The sequence below is a fragment of the Scyliorhinus torazame genome, chromosome 1 (assembly GCF_047496885.1).
Source record: "Scyliorhinus torazame isolate Kashiwa2021f chromosome 1, sScyTor2.1, whole genome shotgun sequence".
Taxonomy (NCBI): Eukaryota; Metazoa; Chordata; class Chondrichthyes; order Carcharhiniformes; family Scyliorhinidae; genus Scyliorhinus; species Scyliorhinus torazame.
Window position 1 is genome coordinate 302446135 of NC_092707.1, and position 14699 is coordinate 302460833.

General features: G+C 53.8%; 1 protein-coding gene across 2 annotated transcripts in view; it reads left to right on the forward strand.

Annotated features, from left to right (window-relative positions):
- pde10a (phosphodiesterase 10A) overlaps positions 1–14699 on the forward strand; it is a 1307205-nt gene that overhangs the window by 1272536 nt on the left and 19970 nt on the right. For both annotated transcript variants that reach the window (XM_072507750.1, XM_072507751.1), the window contains one exon: positions 1249–1337. In XM_072507750.1, the coding sequence (XP_072363851.1) occupies positions 1249–1337 (89 nt within the window). The remainder of the gene's footprint in view (positions 1–1248; positions 1338–14699) is intronic.

Consider the following 14699-nt stretch of genomic DNA (forward strand, 5'->3'; position numbering starts at 1 on the left):
TCTAGTTGCTCTTCTGAAGATGGTGATCAGCTGCCTTCTTAAACCTCTGCAATTCCTGAGGTGTAGGTACAAAGAACAAAGAAATGTACAGCACAGGAACAGGCCCTTCGGCCCTCCAAGCCCGTGCCGACCATGCTGCCCGACTAAACTACAATCTTCTACACTTCCTGGGTCCGTATCCTTCTATTCCCATCCTATTCATATATTTGTCAAGATGCCCCTTAAATGTCCCTATCGTCCCTGCTTCCACTACCTCCTCCGGTAGCGAGTTCCAGGTACCCACTACCCTCTGCGTAAAAAACTTGCCTCGTACATCTACTCTAAACCTTGCCCCGCTCACCTTAAACCTATGCCCCCTAGTAATTGACCCCTCTACCCTGGGGAAAAGCCTCTGACTATCCATTGGTACACCAGCTTCCATTGACCAGTTTTTCTAGGGCTCTTTGATGCCATTCTTGGTAAAAAGCTGCCCTGACGACAAGGGCACCTCTGAAGTTCAGCTCTTTTGTCCATGTTTGGTGGGATAAAATGTAACCTGGGTGGTAATGGCGAGTCTGGGACATTAGATGAAATATATGCCAATCCACCTAACCTGCACATCTTTGGGCTGTGGCAGGAATCTGGAGCACCCAGAGGAAACCCACGCAGACATGGAGAGAACATCCAAACTCCACACAGACACCCAAGGCAGGAACTGAACCCGGGTTCCTGGCGTTGTGAGGCAGCAGTGATAACCACTGCTCCACCTTCCTCAGCTCCCATGCTGGGATTGAATTCATGTCTCTGATTAGTAGTCCAGATTAGGGCTAATTAGGTTGCATAGATTTTCTTGAATAACAAGATCAGTGGGTGATCGAATTGAAATATTTTAAGATGATCAAATAAATTGATAGATCTGATTTCTTTTTTAACGAGTCCCTCTAGTCGAAGGGTCCAGAACAAGGGCGTGTAACTTCAAAATCTGAGCTAGGCTGTTCAAGGGTAATATCAGAAAACACTTCTAACCAGTGAATATCCAGAACTTTTATTCAATCCCTGCAAAATGGCTGTTTGTTGAGGGTAGGTTAACAGCACATTCCAAACCTGAGGTAGATCAATTTTTGTTTGCAAGGGTTTACAAGGTACTGAATCAAGGTGGATAGATGGAGTTAATTGGATGCCCAGGCAGACTTCTGGGGCTGAATGACCACTCTTTTTTTGTGCTTTTATGGTTGTTTAAAAAGCTAACACTCTTTTTGTTTTACACAGATTTTTTTCTTCAGTAGTGTAGCCGTACCTTGTTATCGTACACTTGCAGATATATTCCCAACAGCCTCTCAACTGCTAAAATATGCCAGGTAGGTGTTTCTAACATTGCATTTCACCCCATCACGTATTTGAAGCAAGCATATTTAAATGCAGAAGGAAATGAAAAGTGTAAAAATGTTTTGTATGGCTTTTGTAGTTCGGCTTAATGATCCCAGTAGCGAGTGGCTCACTTAAAATGACTCAACTAAGAATTTATCACCAAGGATCCCATTGTGGAATAGACATTGGATATTAAAAGTCATAGGGCTGGATTCTCCGTACCTGAGACTCCAGGGCAGGATTCTTGGACTTCCAGGACAGCAAAACTGGCGCTGCACCCGGACCGATTCAGCCACTGTTAAGGGGCTAGCACTGGAGCCACATGGAACACAATCGATTCCAATGAGAAACAGTGCTGGAATCGCCTGTTTTGCGATTGACACTCAGGAGGCTGACAAGCTGCAGCCGCATATACACACCACTCTCCACACACACCATCCCAGCCAACTAGATGGCAACAAGTGAGTGGCCCCAAGATTCACAGACGCCGAGCTTGAGACCCTCCTGGACCCTCCTGGAGGAGAGGCGGGCCACCTTGTACTCCGGCCCAGGTAGAAGGCTACCGGCCGCTGCCGTTGGCCGTGCCTGGGCACAGGTGGCAGAGGCAGTAAGCGTCACAAGTAACACCATCGGGGCAGGCCTTCAGTGCTGTAAAAACCTGCATGATCTCCTCAGGGCGGCCAGGGTGAGTAGGCAGCACTCTGCCCCTGGCACCAACCCCCGTCCCACACACCCGTTACCCCCCTTCAAACCAGAGGGCGTCCGAACCCCCACCCTACACCACATGCCGACACCCATACCGGCGCCATGGCCGGGTGCCCTGGCCACTGAAGCCACCAGCTACCCACCCCCTGGGTTCCATGCGTCAGACTGTCTAATCTGTTCCTCCCCCCCGCCCCCCGTCAGGCGAAGGCCGCTCATAACAGCAGGGAGCGGGAGAAGACTGGAGGGGGACGCCAGACCTGCGGCCCCTCACCGCGGCACAGCAGAGGACCCTAGATGTGGTCTGCGAGCCTGTGCAAAGGGCAGTCCCCGAGGTGGAGATCGGCCTTAGGCAAGGATGTTCCCTATGAAACGGGTGTCAACACCACCCTCACTCCCACTGCACCTGCACACCACCCTCACTCCTGCAACACCCGCACACCAACCCCACACGACCCTCAACCTCAAACCAAACTCCCACTACCCCCAGGCCCGTGGTCTAATCATGCACCTTGTCTTGAGTTTTCCAGGGCATGCTGGTGATGGGGTTGGCCCTTCTGGTGTTCCCCGCTCCCAGCCAGAGCCCGGGTGCCGACCAGCGACAAGGATACCAACACAGAGGGGGCCCATATGCCCGAGACCCAGGACACCCCAGAGCACGAGTCTGATGATGACACTGATTTCCCGTCACAGTGCTCTCCAACACCCTCCACCATCCCAGAGACACTCATCTCGGTTTGGTACTTTAGTGAAGAGGCTCCTGGAACACTGTCTGGCGCTCACCACACAAATGCTCTGGCACATCAGCTGGAGGTAGGGACTTCCGAGGGGGCGGACGGCCAGAGGGCGGGCCGACTTCTGGGACTAGCTGCTGTCCAGACGGGTTTCTGGCTTCTGGATTGGACAGTCCCATCGATCGTGGAGGTGCAGTTTCAGATTCAGGGACTACATGAGGGGTTGTCGGCGAGCATTCAGCACCTAGAGGCGCAGGTGGAGGAGTCCAAACATGTGCAAGAGCAGGAGGTGGTGCCGGCCATGCATGGTTTGGGGGTAAGGGCTTCGGCTATGGATCAGCATTTCCAAGGCCTGGAGCATTCAGGAGGTGACCAAGGCCCAGGGCAGGGCTGCCCTCTCACAGGCAGCCATGTGCCAGAGCTACCTGGATATTGCAGCGGCTCTCCTGAGCGTGGCCATGGCTGAGAGTGTTGGCGGCATTGCCCTGCACTGGCCAACGTTGCACAGGCACAGAAGAAGGTGGTCAAGTCCCAGAAGGTGTTGCCGCAGTCGCAGCATGATGTGGTGCAGTCCCAGAAGGAGATGGTCCACTCCCTGTGCTCCATGGCCATGAGAATGCAGACCCTGGTCCAGACCAGAGCGGGCCTCCAGGACTGGCAGCGCCAGGTGACGGGGAAGCTTCAAGGGATAGCTCCCCTCGCACCTCCATCCCATGGAGCAGCCCAGAGGCCACCGGGCACCCCAGGGAGAAGGAGGTGATGGGGCCCGTGCCAGCGACTCCTGCAGGGGAAGTGCCGGAATACTGCAGCACCTTGGACTCAAACCCCCCCAACCCCCCTCCCCCCCTCCTGCCCCTGGTGCATTTGGTGGGCAGCAGGGCGAGGAGGGCGACACCATACCATCTGGGACATCCCGGCCTGATTGCCGCAGAAGATGCCTGCCAAAGGGGTCCCAGGTCGCAGGGCAGGAATCATAGCAGGCCACCTCCACTCATGGTGTACCATCTGGGGATCCACCTAGGTGTGACGTTAGGGCTCGTAAGGCCAGAAAATTAGACACCAGTTAAGATGGCACGGGTGCAGGGCACAGTTTAGCGATAGGGGCTAGCGCACCTATCTGATACATGTTGTCACATTAAACACCTGTTCACAATGTTGCAACCTGCCTCAGTGTTCTGTCAGAGGATGTGAAGGGTGGGCTGGGCTGGGCTGGCCGCAGAGGGGGGTAGGTGGGGGGGGGGGGGGGGGAATAGGCGGATGCGGGGGTAGGCCTGGCTCAGGGACCGCATTTCAGCCAATGCTCACCGCTCCAGTGTCCCACTCCTACCCTCCCCCCCCCCACCGTCCCCATCTCCGCCGCCCCAGGGAATCGATGGGACTGTGTGATGGAATGGCTTTGCGTCTCCCACCCAGCGCTCCTCCTGTAGGGGCTACTGTGTGTGTTGCCCTTTGGTAGGCCACGCGATGCCCTTGCCAGTGGGGGTGCGGGTGTTGTGGGGGGTGTGGAGTAGAATGCGGGTAGGGTGGGGGCACCCATACAACCAGTCTCACTCTGCAGAAGCAGGGGCCAGGGTGGGTGGTCAATGGGGTTCACAGCAAGATGGCTACTGTGGAGGCCACAGAAATGGGGGTTCGCACTGCCCGGTCCCTGCCTGCCCGACCAGTGTCAGGACCAGCAGCTCACGGTCGCACCTCTCCGTGTCCTACCTCCTCTCTCCTATCGGCCACGAAGTATGTTTCACAATTTTTAAAAGCGCAAGTGAACCTCGCTATCGAGAATTCTCCTCAATGGCGGTGGAGAATCGCGGAGGCCCCACTGTATGTGGAGAGTGGAACATATTGACGCCGCTGTCAAGGCGCCGGAGAATTGCGATTTGGTGTGAGACCAGCAACCGCCACGATTTTGGCGTCAAAACCGATTCTCTGCCAAATTATGTTTCCCAATCTCACCCATAGAGACCACCAATATTTATCTATTGTTCAACATGCCAATCGGTATTAGCTGTGGAAAACTCAGTGGAGCTCTCACACTGGTATGAAACAGTTCAATTACAATTGATGGAACATAAGAACCAGGACCAGAAGAAGACCAGATTGGCCATCGAGCCTGTTGTGCCATTCAATATGACCATGGCTGTTCCTTGGCATTTTTCCTCCCGCTTCCCAGATCTACTGATTCTGAGAGACCAAAAAGTAAACGATGGTGTATCCACAGCCCTCTGAATTCTGAAGATTCAAAACCGTTTCAGTGAAGAAATTTCTACACTCTTGTGTAGAAATGATCGGCCCCTGATCCTGAAACTGGCTTCTTGTTGTAGATTCCACAGCCAGGAGGGAAAAACCTCTCAGTATCTATCATGTCAAGCCCCTTCAGAATGGTGAATTATATCATCTCCCATTCTTCTAAATGCCAAAGAATATGACCTAATTTATTTAAAGTCTCATCCTAGGACAACCCTCTCATCCCAGGGACCAACCTAGTAAGGCTTCACTGTACTGCCTCCAATGTTTCCTTAAAAATGGAGACCAAAATTGCAAAACGGTACTGCAGATGTTGTCTCACCAAAACTGTACATAATTGTAGCAAGACTTGTATGTTCTTGTATTCCAATTCCCTTGCAATAGAGGCCAAAGTGTCATTCACATTCCTAATTGCTTGATGTACCTATCCATCCAAATGTTTGTGTTATTTCTACAAGCAAATCCAGGTCTTTCTTGAACATCAACATTTACAAGTTTCATACCTTTTGAAATAAAATATTCTGCTTTTCTATTCTTAACACCAAAATGAAAGGCCTCACGCTTCCTCATATTATACTTAAAGAGTCTGTATTTCTTTTTGGCCTCTTTCTGTCCTTACAGCTTGCATTCCCGCTATAGTATCAGCAACATTAGATACATGGAATTATAGAATCTCTACAGTGCAGAAGGAAAGCGCACTCTACCTCGGTCCACTCCCCTGCCCACCTCACCCTATCCCCATAACCCCGTAAATAACTTGCACAGCTGTGGACAAGGAGGGGCAATTCAGCATTACTCTATTTCTCTACACCCAAGTCATTAATATAAATTGTAAATAGCCCAGGCCAACACTGATCCTTGTGCCACTCCATTGGTCACAGCCTCCCTTGAATTTCTCCAGTACTTTTTCTCTGCTCCCTTTCTGGCCCTTAGGTTACTCTTTATTTCTGGTATGAAACTTATGTCTTCTACCATGAAGAAAGGCACAAAATACTTGTCTCTGCCATTTCCACACTCCTCATGATAATTTCTCCTCTCCCTCTGCTTTGAAGGGACCAACAATCTTAGTTTATATTCTACTCTCATATTTTGTGGAATCATTTGTTATGATCCCAGCTGACATTATTACTGAACCGTCAGATCCCAGAGCAGAACCCGGGTTCAGTAGATTGTAACTTGGATATTTTATTTAGAGGCATGGGTGAACAGAGTCACTTTTAACAAAATAACAAAGCATTTATTCGATACAATCACAGACATGCACAGCATTATCTTTCACTCATCTCCAGATAGGAAAGTCTTCTTCGGTGGATCATTGGTCATGTGAGCCACCTCTGAAGGATGGGTCTGACCTTCTCATCCTCTGGCTGTTGCTGGGGCTCCCCTGGATCATGAACTTCAGGCTGCACTAGATGTCACCAGGCCCTTCTCCTCCTCAACCTCAATCGGATCACAGCCATGAAGAAAACAGCATTCAGCTCAGGCTCCATTAGTCAATCCTTCTTCTCCCCAAATATTGGACTGAATATTGGACAAATATAGTTGACCTCCCTCTCACAACCAGAAAATCAATGTCATGCCCCAGAGCTATGTATGTGCTACTAGCTTTTTGCTGATACATCCATGCAGATGAGGTGCACACTCACCAAGATGCCAATGCTGATACCTAACATCTCTATCCCACAGAGGTCTGGACACATTCATGAAATGTGCTACCTTACCAAAGACACTCCTGCAATCTCTGATCTAGTGAGCAGATCAAGCTTTTACTTCAGCAACAAATGAATGTCCTTTGGCCCATGATGCACTATCAATTACACAAAGACAAGAGTAGGATGTAATCGAGGCTTTATTACACTGAGATGTGTAGGATGTAATCGAGGCTTTATTACACTGAGATGTGTGGCCTCCTACAGCAGCTGACGAAATGGCTGCTGTATAGGGAGCACACATATTTATACTCCGCCTACTGGGCGGAGCCAGCAGGCAGGGATCTACCCCGTACCTATAGTACAGGGGCCTTATCGTAAAGCACCTATATCAACATCCTATATATACAATATATACATCAATCGTGACTACCACATTCACCCCCTGTTAAAAAAATGAGTCCGGCGGGGGGGGGTGGAGAACTATATACAGAAAGGTGTGTTTTAAATGTACAGATAATATTACAAATTCAGGCGGTCCGGTGCCTTGGTCTGTCGTTGAGAGCGCCGCAGTGCTGGTGGCGACTCCGGCGGCGGCTTGGTCTTCGGTGACTCCGGGAGCGTGTCGAAATCCTCTTCATCCCCTGGTGTGAGCAAGGGGAGGACGGATTGTCCCGCAGTGGGGGCTGTGGTGGGGTGCGCCGGGGGGAGGGAGGGTGGCACCGGGTCGGAGGGGGGGGTGTGTGTGGAACCAGCTGGTGCCAGATCCCTGAGGGACACTGTGTCTTGGTGGCCGTCGGGGTACGCTACGTAGGCGTATTGCGGGTTGGCGTGGAGTAGCTGTACCCTCTCAACCAACGGGTCCGCCTTGTGGAGTCGGACGTGTCTACGGAGGAGAACGGGTCCTGGAGCTGCCAGCCACTTTGGGAGCGAAAGCCCGGAGGTGGACTTCCTGGGGAAGGCAAAGAGACATTCATGGGGGGTTTCATTAGTCGCGGTGCACAGGAGCGACCAAATGGAGTGAAGTGCGTCGGGGAGGACCTCCTGCCAGCGGGAGGCCGGGAGATTTCTGGACCGTAGGGCCAGCTGGACGGCCCTCCAGACCGTCCCATTATCCCTCCACCTGCCCATTTCCCCTGGGGTTGTAGCTGGTTGTCCTGCTCGAGGCAATGCCCCTGTTGAGCAGGTACTGGCGCAGCTCATCGCTCATGAATGAGGATCCCCTGTCGCTGTGGATGTAGGCGGGGAAGCTGAACAGAGCGAAGATGGTGTTGAGGGCTTTGATGATAGTGGCAGACGTCATGTCGGGGCATGGGACGGCGAAGGGGAATCCGGAATATTCATCGACCACACTGAGAAAGTACGTGTTGTGGTCGCTGGAGGGAAGGTGCTGAGGCGTTCAAAGGAGCGGGAGGCCTTCACCAGGCGCACACGGTCTGGCCGGTAGAAGTGCGGTTTACACTCCGCGCAGACCAGGCAGTCTCTGGTGATCACCCTGACTTTCTCGATGGAGTAGGGCAGGTTGCGGGCCTTGATGAAATGGTAAAAACGTTTGACCCCTGGGTGACAGAGATCGTTGTGCAGGGTCCGGAGTCGGTCTGCTTGTGCGCTGGCACATGTACCTCGGGATGTGGTGTCTGGGGGCTCATTGAGCTTACCGGGGCGATACAAAATCTCGTAATTGTAGGTGGGGAGCTCGATCCTCCACCTCAAGATTTTATCGTTTTTGATCTTGCCCCGCTGTGTGTTATTAAACATGAATTCAACCGATCGTTGGTCAGTGAGGAGAGTGAATCTCCTGCCGGCCAGGTAATGCCTCCAATGTCGTACAGCTTCAACGATGGCTTGGGCCTCTTTTTCGACGGAGGAGTGCCGAATTTCGGAGGCATGGAGGGTGCGGGAAAAGAATGCCACGGGCCTGCCTGCCTGGTTGAGGGTGGCGGCCAGAGCGACGTCTGATGCATCGCTCTCAACTTGGAAGGGGAGCGTCTCGTCGACCGCGTGCATCGTTGTCTTGACAATGACAGCCTTGATTCGGTTAACGGCCTGGTGAGCCTCGGCCGTCAGAGGAAAAACAGTGGATTGAATGAGTGGGCAAGCCTTGTCCGCATAGTTTGGTGCGTAATATGAAAAGAACCCCAGGCAACGTTTGAGGGCCTTGGGGCAGTGGGGGAGGGGGAGTTCCATGAGGGGGCGCATGCGATCGGGGTTGGGCTCTAGAACTCCGTTCTGGACTTCATAGCCGAGGATGGCTAAGCGGTTCGCGCTGAACACGCACTTCTCCTTGTTGTACATGAGGTTGAGGACAGTGGCGGTGTGGAGAAATTTGGGACGGTTGGCGTCATGGTCCTGCTGATCGTGGCCGCAGATGGTGACATTGTCCGGGTACGGCAAAGTGGCCCGCAGCCTGTACCAGTCAACCATTCGGTCCATCTCCCGTTGGAAGACCGAGACCCCATTGGTGACGCCGAAGGGAACCCTGAGAAAGTGGTAAAGGCGGCCATCTGCTTCGAACGCAGTGTATTGGCGGTCCGCCTTGCGGATGGGGAGCTGGTGGTAGGCAGATTTCAGGTCTACTGTCGAGAAGACCCGGTACTGTGCAATCTGATTGACCATATCAGGTATGCGTGGGAGGGGGTACGCGTCGAGCTGCGTGTACCGATTGATGGTCTGACTGTAGTCAACGACCATCGTGTTTTTCTCCCCAGTTTTCACCACTACCACTTGGGCTCTCCAGGGGCTGTTGCTGGCCTCGATGATGCCTTCCCGCAGCAGCCGCTGGACTTCAGACCTGATGAAGGTCCTGTCCTGGGTGCTGTACCGTCTGCTCCTGGTGGCGACGGGTTTGCAATCCGGGGTGAGGTTTGCAAACAGGGAAGGCGGGTCGACCTTAAGGGTCGCGAGGCCTCACACAGTAAGGGGTGGTAGGGGCCCACCGAATTTCAAGGTTAGGCTCTGGAGGTTGCACTAGAAGTCCAGGCCGAGTAGCAAGGCAGCGCAAAGGTTGGGGAGGACGTAGAGGCGGAAGCCGCTGAACTCCACGCCCTGGACAGTGAATGTGGCGATGCAGTACCCCCGGATCGCCACAGAGTGGGACCCGGAGGTCAGGGAGATTCTCTGGTTAGCGGGGTGTACCCCGAGGGAGCAGCGCCTTACCGTATCGGGGTGAATGAAAGCTCTCAGTGCTCCCAGAGTCCAGCAGGCAGGTGATTTTGTGCCCGTTGACCTTTACTTTAGTCGAAGCAATCGCGAGGTTGTGTGGTCGAGACTGGTCAATCGTGTCCAAGGCGAGACGCGGCTGGTCGTTGGCGGTTGCAGGCGATGAGCGGCCGGATGAGGTGCCCGACGGACATGGGTCCTGAGTCGGGTAAGATGGCGGCGCCTACGGGCCGCACGTGTCGTGGGGAAAACAAGATGGCGGCGGCCGTTGGTCCTGGGAGGAACAAGATGGCGGCACCCACGAGCCAGAAATCTTCCACCGACTCACCGGGAAGTTGATGCCGCGTGGAGAGGAGGTGCCTGGCGTAAAGTGTGTTAGTCCACTGAGCGTAGTTTTCCTTCAGTAGCGCCATGGCCTCTGAGTAGGTCGACGCGTCCTGGACAAGTGGAAAGACGTTGGAGCTCGGCCGCATGTAAAGGATCTGAAGCTTCTGGGATTTCATCTGGCACAGACCCGATATACGGTTCAAAACAGGCTAGCCAATGTTCAAAGTCCTTTTTGCGTTGTCTGCTTGCGATGCAGCTGCAGGCGATCCGGCTTGATGCGGAGGTCCATCTTCTGATAAATTCAGTGTAATAAATTGATGCACGATCAATTACACAAAGACGAGAGTCGGATGTAATCGAGGCTTTATTACACTGAGATGTGTGGCCTCCTACAGCAGCTGACGAAATGGCTGCTGTACTGGGAGCACACATATTTATACTCCGCCTACTGGACGGAGCCAGCAGGCAGGGATCTACCCCGTAATACAGGGGCCTTACCGTAAAGCACCTATATCAACATCCTATATATACAATATATACATCAGTGGTGACTACCACAGCCCACTATCCGGGTGGGATTCCCCATCGGCCAAAGCCGAAATCGGGAAACGCAATTGAGCGGAGAACTGTTTCCGATGCCAAAATCGCGGCCGGCGCCGATTTCATGCCAAATCGCAATTCTCCGTCGCCTTGACAGCAGCATCAGTGCAGAACGCACGTACAGTAATCACTGTTGGCGTATCATTAGCGGGCCTGACCCAATATTCTCTGCGGCCTCTGCGATTCTCTGCATCCAATGGACGGAATTCCCGACAGCGAGGGTCACTTGTGCTTTTAAACCCAGCGCATGGCCAGTAAGAGAGAGCAGAGAAAAAGTACTGGAGAACTTCAAGGGAGGCTGTGACCAATGGAGCGGCACAAGGATCAGTGCTGGGGGCCTGGGCTGTTTACAGTTTAGGTTAATGACTTAGATATAGAGTAATGCTGACAGCATGACATTGACCTTCTGTTTGTGAGCGGGAAAGTGAGGAGTTAAGACACGGAGAAGTGTGGCAGTGGGTTCCCGGTCCTGACACTGGCAGCACGGTAGTATTGTGGATAGCACAATTGCTTCACAGCTCCAGGGTCCCAGGTTCAATTCTGGCTTGGGTCACTGTCTGTGCGGAGTCTGCACATCCTCCCCGTGTCTGCATGGGTTTCCTCCGGGTGCTCCGGTTTCCTCCCACAGTCCAAAGATGTGCAGGTTAGGTGGATTGGCCATGATAAATTGCCCTTAGTGTCCAAAATTGCCCTTAGTGTTGGGTGGGGTTGCTGGGTTGTGGGGATAGGGTGGAGGTGTGGACCTTGGTAGGGTGCTCTTTACAAGAGCCGGTGCAGACTCGATGGGCCGAATGGCCTCCTTCTCCGCTGTAAATTCTATGAAATCTCTATGTGGCGGGGTTGGGGGGGGGGAGGGATGGTCGGAAGACCTGTGGGGCCGGGGTGACCCCCCAGGGGACTGGAGCAGCGTCCAAGCACAAACCGACATTGCTGCAGCCTGCAAGGTAGGTATCTTGCTGCGCACCCATCAGATCAGCCATCTTGGCCTTGGATCTGCAGAGTGACACCAGCCGTATGGGTGCCCCTGCTCCCGCACCCCGCTATACACCCCACCCACCCGGCTGCCACCTGCTGGCAGAGCATCAGGCAGCCCACCCAAGTACAACACACATTGTAGCCCCTACAGAGGAGCCAGGCAGGGGCTGCAAGGGCAGTGCCAGCCTATGGTACCTCTGGCCGCAGGGACGGGCGCCAGGGCCAGAGGCACCCATGATGCCAGGCACCTATGGGGCCTGGGGCGGGGGGGAGGGGGACATGTGGGGCAGGGGCTGCAGTGCCAGCCGGAACCACCATGTAGTCCAGTGGACCTGTTGGGCACGGAGGTAAGCACCATACTAATCTGTCGGCCTTTCATCCCCTGCAGACAATGGGTATTGGAATTCAACCAGCAAGGTGGCCTTCCTGCTAGTTTCTGCAGCCCTGGGGGATGCCCTGCAGCTGTACGAGTTGGAGCAGTTCGGGGACGAGGAAGCTGCAGCAGCAGAACAGGAGGCAGCTGCTCAGGATGGAGAGCCGGCCGCCCAACAGGCCGAGCAGGAGGAGGTGCAAAGGAGGTACCGCATGAGGCCTCGTGTGTACCGGCACCGCCTGTCATTTTGGGACCTGCTGGCCCGGGCATGCCGAAGACTCTGGCTGAGCAGGGAGACAGTCGACATATCTGCCAGATCATGGCGCACCTGGCACCGCAGAGGAATGGGGGAGGACACCCACTCTCGGTGGCCATCAGGCTTCTTCCAGGCGCCGAGTGGTGACTTACCTGGAATCTCGCCGAGCTCAGTGCACAGGTGCATTTGCACTATCACGGAGGCCCTATATGCCCAGTCGGCACAATACATCCATTTCAAGGTGGACCGAGCCCAGCGGGGTGCGTCGCCATCGCCGAGATGCCCCAGGGCCAGGGGGTCATCGATGAGATGCCTGTCCCCCTACGAGCACCTGCAGATAACAGACTGCTCTGCACAAACAGAAAGGGGTTCCACTCGCTGAACGTGCAACTGATACGTGATAATCAGCTGCGCATCTTGCACGTCTGCGCCTGATACCCGGGCAGTGTGCATGACGCCTTTATCTTCACACACTCGACGATTTCCGGCCTTTTCGAGATGCCCCTGGCTGGGAGGTTGGTCCCTGGGCAACAGGGCTATCCGCTGCAGTCGTGGCTGCTGACGCCTATCAGAAGGACATGGACCCACGCCGAGACCAGGGGTGTGATTGAGCTTCGGCCTCTTTTTTAAAAAACGCTCACACTACTCCTTCAAAAATTCGGCCCATCCTCGCCCTCCTGAGGTGCGCTCTATATACCACCTTCAGCTGTATCAGCCCCAACCTCGCACATGAGGTGGGGGCATTCACTCTCCAGAGCACCTCACACCAGACACCCTCCTCTATAACTTCTCTCAGCTCTTCCTCCCACTTTGCTTTGATCCCTTCCAGTGGTGCCTTATCCTCTTCCAGAATAGCTCCGTACACCGCTGACACTGCCCCTTCTCCAGTCCCCTTGTCGTCAGCACCTCCTCCAGCAATGTGGATGCCGGTTCCTCTGAGAAGCTCTGTATCTCCTTCCTGGCAAAATCCCAAACCTGCATGTACCTAAACACTTCTCCCTGGTCTAGCCCATACTTCGCTTCCAGCTCCCTCAATCCTGCAAACCGACCCCGAAGAAACAAATCTTTTAGCGTCGTAATCCCCTTCTCTTCCCACTTCCGAAAACTTCCATCCCACCTCCCTGGCTCAAATCTGTAGTTCCCCTGAATCGGCATTTCCCTTGACCCTAAACCCAACCCGAAATGTTGGCTAAACTGCCTCCAGATTTTCAATGAAGCTATTATTACCGGACTCCCTGAATATTTCCCCGGAGCTATCGGGAGCGGCGCTGTTGCTAGTGCCTTCAGCCCCGACCCCCTGCACAAACTCTCCTCCATTCTGACCCACTGAGAATCAACCCCTCTGACCCAGCTCCGCACTTTCTCCACATTCGCCGCCCAGTAGTAGTACAACAGGTTCGGGAGACCCAAACCCCCTGCCTGCCTTCCCCTCTGTAGCAGCACCTTTCTCACTCTGGCCACCTTCCCTCCCCATATGAATGAGGTAATCCTTCCCTCAATCTCCCTGAAAAAAGACTTTGGCAGGAAAATCAGTAGGCATTGAAAAATAAACAGGAATCGCGGCAACGCATTCATTTTAACCGCCTGTACCCGACCCGCCAGTGACAGAGGAAGGCCATCCCATCCCACCTTGGCAGATCGGCTTTCACTCTTCCCACCAAACTAGTGATGTTGTACCTGCTAAGCCTCCCCCACTCCCGGGCAACCTGCACCCCCAGATACCTAAAATGAGTCCCTGCTCTACAGAATGGCAGCCCCCCCCCACCCCTGCCCCCACCCCCGGCCGAGACACCGCAAAGTACTCACTTTTGTCCAGGTTCAACTTGTACCCCGAGAAAGACCCAAATACCCGCAGTAGCTCCAATATTCCTCCTATCGACGCACTCGGCTCCAACACATACAGCAGCAAGTCGTTGGCATATAAGGACACCCTATGCTCTATCCCCCCCGCACTATTCCTTTTCATGCTCCCGAACTTCTCAATGCGATGGCCAACGGCTCAATCGCAAGTGCAAACAGCAGGGGGGATATAGGACATCCCTGTCTCGTCCCACCGTGGAGAGAAAAGTATCTCGAACTGATATTATTTGTGCGGACACTCGCCTTCTGTTCCTTATATAATAGCTTTACCCAGTTCACAAACCTTGGTCCAATCCCAAACCGCTCCATCACTGCCATCAGGTACCCCCATTCTACCCGATCAAACGCCTTCTCGGCGTCCAATGCCACAACCACCTCTTTCCTTTCTTTCCGCCGGTGCCATAACAACGTTCAAAACCCTCCTAATGTTCGAAAACAGCTGCCTCCCTTTCACGAACCCCGTCTGATCCTCCCCT